We start from the raw sequence: 8,339 nt of genomic DNA on the forward strand, positions 1-8,339 counted from the left end.
TACTCCTCAGAAAATCTGGTAGCTCCGGGAATCGAACCCGGGACCTCTGGATCTGTAGCCAGGAACGCTGACCACTAGACCACAAATGCGATCAATCTTGGGATCAGTTATGGAAATTGCGATGGAACCAGGAACAAAGGTGGTCCAGTGTATTATACTAGCCTAATAATAAAAAACATCATCAGTATAGTATAACTTATGAAAGCATGTAGGTGGCTGGCAGAACCATGCTCTTAGCACTGTAATTACGGACATGCGTGTGTTTATGGACACACATTGATAGACGATAACCCGCCTACGTGTCATTGTCATGTGAGCAGTGACAATGCTGAGGAGGGGAACACGGACGTTTCGTTAACAGAATTTAACAAAGGAAATCGACGATCTGTGATCCGTCTTGCTGTTAATTACTGTTCGGTATACCGATAATTGTGTGATTGAAAGGAAAATTACGAATCTCTGGAAAGATGAGGAGGGGTGTGAACAGGAGTTGTTGATTACGATGCGAATTCTGGACTGTGACATGCGCAGTTGTTAAGGGACAGATCGAGCAGCGTGTCCCTTACAACAAAAAAATCAGTAACAATGAAATTACATCTAACACGAGCGACATTTATGAATAGAATCTATGCAAGAATGGCTTTAGGTTCAAACGAAAACATTTTATTCATATAGAAAAAGAAAACTAGCATAGAAATGCAATGAGGGCAAGGTGATTACTAGAGAAATAGCATTCGCATATTGAGGGGTGAAGTCCAGCTGGGTCCACTCGGCAAATCGGCCACTGATTGGCCTATTGTATCTGCCTCCGGTGATTATGATTATGGAGAATTTGGTGAAATGAAGATTGGGAAGGGGAAACCGAAGTACTCGGATAAAACCTTCCACAGGACCACTTTGTCCACCACAAATCCCAATTGACCAGACCTGGGCTCGAACCCATGTAGCATGTAACTAACTGTCGTGGGAATTTGTAAACTTCTAATAAAATTACGTTTATATTTTTATGTACTTTTATGTAAGTTTCCTTTTCGGAGTATGTAGCATACTGCGTTAAATGGTAAATAGGCGTAAGTTTATGTGAATAAGTTCGGTTTTGAATCCTGAAACAAATGAAGAACATGCTCATAGCTGCAAGATGTGAGGGTGGTATAAAAATATGTCTCAGAGAAATAATTTGGCGGCAGCATTGTGAATATTGATGCATCCGAGCTTCTGTTTCTGTACGTACCATGTGCTGAGAAAGCATCTGTCTGAACATCTCGGTCTGTTGGTCCGGCCCCTTCTCGTTTCCTTGCGCGTTTAGCTGTTGGAACACATTAATGCTTAACTTAGTAATATGCAGTCATTCTCTTTTTTTGTTTGTATAAGTTGAATCATCTTATTCTTCACCTTTCATGGATTAATCCTTTGGTTTATTCAGATTTAGGGTCAATTTACAAGCTATGAATAACTGGATATTTGTCAGGAGTCCTATGACGCGCATCGCCGTCATCTTAAAGCCCCTTTCTAGGCAGAAACACACGTATACATGGGCGCCGCCAGGAATTTTCTTCAAATGGTTGGGAAGAGCTAGAAACTTTGCCTAGACACTTACGTTCAAGCCGCGTAAAGGTTCGGCCACACAGAGCGCTACGCTATGTTCGCTACATACGCTACGTACGCTGTGTACACTCTGCGACGCAGGTAACATAGCGTACGTAGCGTACAGAAGTCTGTGTGGCCAGTCACATTGGCAATAAAGGGAGATATTTTTCTGTTCGGATAGCGAACATAGCGTACGTAGCGTGCGTCGCGTACGTAGAGCTCTTTGTGGCCGAACATAAGGATATTTATACCGGCATAGAGTCGTAGGTCTCTATACTAAATCACAGGCCGGTCATAGTAGACCCGCGGTCTAGGGCATGAACTGTCTTCGCCCGCTCGAACGCTGGCATCATGTGTTCCAATCCCGCTCAAGGCATGGATGTTTGGTGTGTGTATAAATTTATTCTGTATTTGTGTTGTCCTTTGTTTAGGTAGCGGCCTTGCAACGGGCTGATCACTCGTCCAAGGAGTCCTGCTGTCTGTCAAAATGATTACGGAACTGAATAAAAGGCCTGGGACCTGAATGGGCCGGAAGAGCCATTGAAAAATAAATACTGAAATATATATAGCGACACAAACTCTGTCCAAGTTTCTCCTATTTTTATTTGGTGATGTCGGTATTTTATACGGTTACTTCTTCCTTTCAATTACCATTTTTTAAAGAATCCAGGTGGAACAGGTGCTGGGTCCCCCACCCCCCGCCGCCGGCGCCTGTGCATTGAAATATGTCTATGCCTATACCCGCCACCTCATTCTCCTCGATTTGATCACCAACATTCTTGATAGGCGGACCAGTCCATTGAAAGATCTCTATCATACCAACACAGCAAAGTCGAAGAGAAGAAATGCGTGCAGCAGCAAACGTTCCCAGGGACCCCAGTACCATACATTCATTCATTAGTGACTCTACCGCCCTCTGTTGGGCCCCGGCCTCTTCTTCAGTTTCGTAAACTCCTCGAACGAGTGACCATCCCGTCGCAAAGCTGCTACCTACACACAGAATAAACGCACACACAAATATCAATGACTTTGAGTGGGATTCGAACCCATGCCGACAGTTCATGCCGCGCGGCCACCGTGATCGCCAGATCCCAGTACCGGACAGCCTAAATCTATATGAGCCTCATGCTCTGAGTTCACGATGATTAAAAAAAAACAGAACTGTAATTTTTATGCGTAATTTTCTGAGCGCAAAACAGAGTGTTTCGCTCAAAGGCGAGAATATGGATGGGTGGCACAGGAGGAAAAAGTGCCCAAGATTAAAATAATGTGATGTAACAGGGGAACGAAGAACGTTGCATAATAAATTACTTGTCTTACTCTTACGCATATGGTAAGGCAAATTTGTTCTGTTACTTAGCACCGAAAACCGGGATAGCGTAGCCAATGTAGCGACTGGCTACGAGCTGGATGACAATGGGGCCGGAGTTCGAGTCCCGGTAGGGTCAAAAATTTTCTCTTCTCCACATTGTCCAGACGGGATATGGGACCCACCCAGCCTCCCATAAAAAGGGTACCGTGGGCTCTTTCCCCTGGGGTGAAGCGGCCGGGGTATGAAGCTGACCAACTAGCGTCGAGGTCAAGAAATGTGGATCTATGCATCCACTCCCCCATACGTTTTCATGGTGTAGTGCTTAATGAGTTAAGCACAGGGACAGCCTTACCTTTACCTTACTTAAGCACCACGTCAATAAGGCGTATATCACAGTATTGACGCACTTTACCCTCACTGCTAGATGGAGTAAACAATGTGATTCATACTTCAGCCAATTTTACCCTTTACGCACTTGCTAGAAGGTTGTGTGGGCTGCAGAACTAGTCCGGGCACTGTTAAATTAAACATGTTTAAATGGGCCAATACTATGAGCAGAAACCAATGCGTAATAAATACTTCCACATCTAATGAAAGACTTGAAACTTCACTGCAAATAAATGACAAGATGGAATGGACATTCAACGCTCTTACACCGTCAGCAATTGATAATGTCCACACTAGCGCCTAATGTTTTTGTATTGCTAGTGGGGAGGGACTAAGTCCCTTGTACTGCGGCCACTTCTGGCCTATTGTACCAGCCCCAGATGATAGGTGAGGGTGATTGTGGAGCAATTGGTGGAATAAAGATTTGCAGGGAAACCGAAGTACCCGGAGAAAACCTGCCCCAGCGCCACTTTGTCCACCACAAATCCCACTTGACCAGACCCGGGATCGGGAAGCCAGCGACTAACCGCTTGAGCTATGGCGCGGCCACACACTAGCGCCTAAGCCTCCTGTAAAGCTTCGAGTCTGTTCCATGTTGACAGGTCTGATTGCCCGAGAATAGTTCTCACAATACTGTGGTGCAGGTGTAAGTATAATATTAAAATGAATCTTAGATAAGTTATTTGTGAAAAGGATAAATTGGCCCATTGTGGAGTCCGGTTTCAGGTTTCTGTGACAACAATGACTAACTCTGGAATTTCATAATTATAGGTAATTTTCTAAATAGCTGAATAATTATTAATTCCTAAAGAATTCCTAAAGAAGTTATATGCTTAGTTGTAAATAAAGTTTCGATATCTCTGTTGCACGCATTCAGATAAAAACACTGGCTGTTTAGTAATCACAGTTCTGACAGAAATATCTCACAACACAACATATAAAAGGGAAAGATTTTACTGATTATTATATAGATTACGAATTATTAATTTTGACAACGCAGTCAGCACATATACCATCCAAACAGCAACGACATATCTAAGGAAAAGTTGTCAACTCGTGAGCCATCATTAAGCATAATTTCTTCCGGGGTTAGTACAAACATCATGACGAAACAGATTAGTCTATAAGTTTAAACGATTCTGAATATGCCACGAAAATACGTAGCATTGATGATTTAATGTTATGTAAATGTCAGGGTAAATAAACTCAAGAAGATCTGCTTCATATAACTTTTGTCCATTTATAACGGCACAGAAAATATTTCGTTGTTACAGGTTTTGAGGACAGAGAACTCAGTTTCTTTCATTGTATGATAAAGTTGTGCGTCAATAAATCTGCAACTAGAGATTTTTATGTTTATATGCACATGTATGTGAACAAAACTGCAACTGAAATATCACACGCAAGAAAGCAGATCACAGTTTAACAATATAGGGCACGATAGTAAACCCAATTTGCTACGTAAATCCCACACCCATTACTGGATTTCACCTCCGAGCTATGTATGTAATAAAACAAACCTCAAAGGGTATTTTTGGTAGATGATATACAACTACACAAAGCCCCCTCATAGACATTTTACAGTATTAAACAGCCAGGAGTGCTCTTTCCTGTTTTGTGTGGACACCCAGAAATAAGATCAAAGGACAGTATACGTGAAACCTGGATGTTTTTTTCCTCTCCGGCAGGTTAATTCTGAAAATGCTGCTAAAACTAAGGAATATGGCAACATAGTGAATACGTCGTCGTTTAATTACTAACATTCACAGTGATCACAAACCTTGGGGCAGAGTAGTACTGCTAATTCTTCACAATGTTCCAGTATGAAATATTTGTAAAGGAAACATCTTATTTAACAAAAAAATTACAAGGAAACCGTTACGTTTAGGCACAATGCCTTAAATAAAAATAAATCTATATCTAAAATTCTGTGTTTCTACTGAACAAAGTTTCTGGTACTGCCATAGTCATGTCAAGTGGACATTTTCCAAAGCCAAAAATTTAGTAACACAGAACGTTTTACGGCGAGAGGTTGCTATCCTTACGTCCTTACATGCAGAAGTACGTCCATTTGCCGGTTATCCGCGGCTGTTTCTTTGCAGCTACCATTCGTATTTGGAGTTTGTGTTGTTAACAGTTCATATCGGATGAGTGCTGCTGCTGTTTTTATACGCGATCGGAACGATTTTTTTTTAAATAAGCTTGTTAGCTTCCCCATCTTTGTTTGTCCACCCTTCTGTCAACATATAACAACTCGAGAACAACTAAAGGCCTTTTCATGAAATTTTCTATTTTCGAGTCTCACATACACTCCAGTTTTGGGTAAAATCAGACAAGATAACGAATACTTTACGTGAAAACCCGCATGTGTCCCTGTGTATATCTTGAGTGTAACTCACTAAATAAACAAAGAGAAAAATATTTCGCACAAAAACCTATAAAAAAGTATAAAATACACTTTCATGCCCCGTGTATTTCCTTCGTAAATCTTAACGGCTTTTAATATAAATCAATTATTAGAACTTCCTTGCAAAATGAAGGAGAAGAAGATTTTGCACTTGCCCGCTCGTCCGTTCCGACTGTGTTATCTTAATATGACGCATATACCCGTTGCTAGGCAACAGTTCGGTAAATACATTCTCCCGGGAGCCAAGGCGCGCAATAATAGTGCGTCTATTGTTAGACAACGGATTAATAAACATACTTCCTTAACAATATAGGCTGTTTTTTCTGCGTGGTCAATATTTACCTAGTCGTTGCTTAGAAACGGTTTTCATAACCCCGTTATTCTCTTGTTGCGTGCGTGTATTGCTTAATAAAGGTTGTTTATCTGGCTTCAGAGTTCTTGCATGGAGCAAATATGCCACATTATTTATGGCAGAGAATCAGGCATCTCAGATCACAAATTGGAAATATAGAGACAATAATAGAACGAACGCTCCAGATTAGTTACGCTGCCCCTATATCTCCCAACTTCATGCCGCTAAAATCTGTGTTCTGTGTGTTGTATCTTGAAATGTGTATAAATACTAAATGTAACAGATGCTGATCTCGACGGACTACTGGACACGTCAGATCCGTCTGGACAGCTGGCACTCTAGTAGCTTAATCTTACCGGTATCATGAACACATGTCCTGGTGGTCCTGGTATACCATTGATTCCAGCAATACCGTCTCTACCCATTTGCCCTTTGGGACCAGAAGGGCCAGGAGCACCGGGAGGACCCATGTAGCCCCTGGGACCAGGAGGGCCCCTTATTGTGATGTAGCGATATCTCGAATCGCTCCCAAGGCCGCCTGTGTACTCTTCTCCCGAACCTTCCTCCTGCGAAGAAAAATGGTAGCGTCTGTGGTTACTCTGAAACGTCTTTGAGTGCTGGTCATCATCTCATGTCGTTACATCATCATTATAAATTTCCTAGATTCTATTTTAAACATACAGCGGTGACCAAGATCACCATTTCGGAGGTCTCGTCGAGTGCACAGGAATGTTGCCTACTCATGATATGACGTACCCTCACAGATGTTTAGCTAAAGCTTTCAGACAGAGTTCCAACACCTACTGCCTACCTAACCTCCGCCCTGCTTGCGTCCATTTCGCCATTACACGTACTGTCAGTACAGCAGTTCCATTGTTAATCTCGGGTGTAATGGACACTGATTTTCTCGAAGCTCATTTTAGGCCAGTACCTTTTGTAGGTGGGAGCCGGGATAGCTCAGTCGGTATAGCGAATGGTCAGAGTTCGAGTCCCGATAGAGGCAAGAATTTTTCTCTTCTCCATGTCTTCCGGACTGGTTCTGGGGCCCACACAGCCTCCTTTCCAATGGGTACCGGGGTTTTTTTTTCCCCAGGGGTAAATCGGCCGGAGCGTAAAGCTGACTACTCACCTCCAGCTAGCACCGAGGTCAAGAAACTTGGATCTATACACCTACTTCCCATACACCTTCATGGCGTAGTGCTTAATTATTTTACCTTACCGTTTTTAGGTTGAGAGACGTTGTGACACAATTATATGGACTGAATTGGAAGAAATGGCTATAGATACGTAACATTGACGTCACAATAGGAATATAGTATATGCCGATGGATGCAATATAAATAAGCAAAGGACAGGACTGTATACTTGAAAGGATTGTTTGTAAACAAACGTGACAAATCGAAACAGATCAGAGGTTTGGGATACAGGACGTAAATAAAATAAACGCAGTTTTCTTGTAAATTTAGATAGAATATTCATTCAAAAAAACTTGACATTTTCCTTTTTCTATATAATCATTGGGGGCACGCGGTAGCGTAGTTCGTTGAGGCACTATGCTACAAGCCGGAAGGTCGCGGATCGAATTCCGATGAAGTTGGTTTTTTCAATTTCCCTAATCCTTCCAGCCGCACTGTGGCCTTGGAGTCGATTTACACGATGTGTCGAGGATCGGTTAGGGCTCTTATTTTTTTTTTTATTTTGCCCTGCAATGCCATCTATTGGCGAGTTGTGGCGTTATGATTCCTGAAGTTTCAGCTGTGGCTGTCTATAATTTCAAAGTGCAAGCATCGCTGCATCATGTGTTCTGACCTTGAATGTAACAGTACTGTTCTGACGCTCGTCGGAAAATGGCGGTTCAACAGACAGCCAACATCAAATTTTGTTTGAAGTTAGGCAAAACAGCCGGAGGCGTACGAAATGATGAAAAGTGTGTACGGTAGTGATTGTTTGAGTCGCTCGAACATTTTTCGATTTTATGCTATATTTCATGACGGCAGGGAGGACATTGAAGACGCTCCGCTCCACGTGCATCAAAGCCGAGAACAAGTCGCACTGAAGAAAATGTGAAAAAAGTGACCGAAATCCTTGCATCAGACAGATGTGTTTCTGCAAGACTCACCGAGGAGCTTTTGGGAATCAATATGAGCCTCTCACAAAGCAGCAGAGTGCAGCGTGGTTCAGCCCAAAGAAGCCGAAACCAAAGAAAGTGCGCATGCAAAAGAGTCGAGTAAAGACACTGCTAACCGTTTTCTTCGACTCTAAAGGAATCATTCACAAGGAATTTCTGCCAGAAG

The 8,339-nt window shown here is 42.4% G+C and overlaps 1 protein-coding gene across 1 annotated transcript in view; it reads right to left on the reverse strand.

Moving 5' to 3' along the window:
* LOC111870636 (collagen alpha-1(XI) chain) overlaps window positions 1-8,339 on the reverse strand; it is an 88,675-nt gene that overhangs the window by 46,066 nt on the left and 34,270 nt on the right. Inside the window, exons 6-7 of the mRNA XM_023863092.2 lie at window positions 6,402-6,611; window positions 1,232-1,306 (exon numbers count right to left, since the gene is read on the reverse strand). Of these exons, the coding sequence (XP_023718860.1) occupies window positions 1,232-1,306; window positions 6,402-6,611 (285 nt within the window). The remainder of the gene's footprint in view (window positions 1-1,231; window positions 1,307-6,401; window positions 6,612-8,339) is intronic.

The sequence above is a fragment of the Cryptotermes secundus genome, unplaced genomic scaffold, assembly GCF_002891405.2.
Source record: "Cryptotermes secundus unplaced genomic scaffold, Csec_1.0 scaffold529, whole genome shotgun sequence".
Taxonomy (NCBI): Eukaryota; Metazoa; Arthropoda; class Insecta; order Blattodea; family Kalotermitidae; genus Cryptotermes; species Cryptotermes secundus.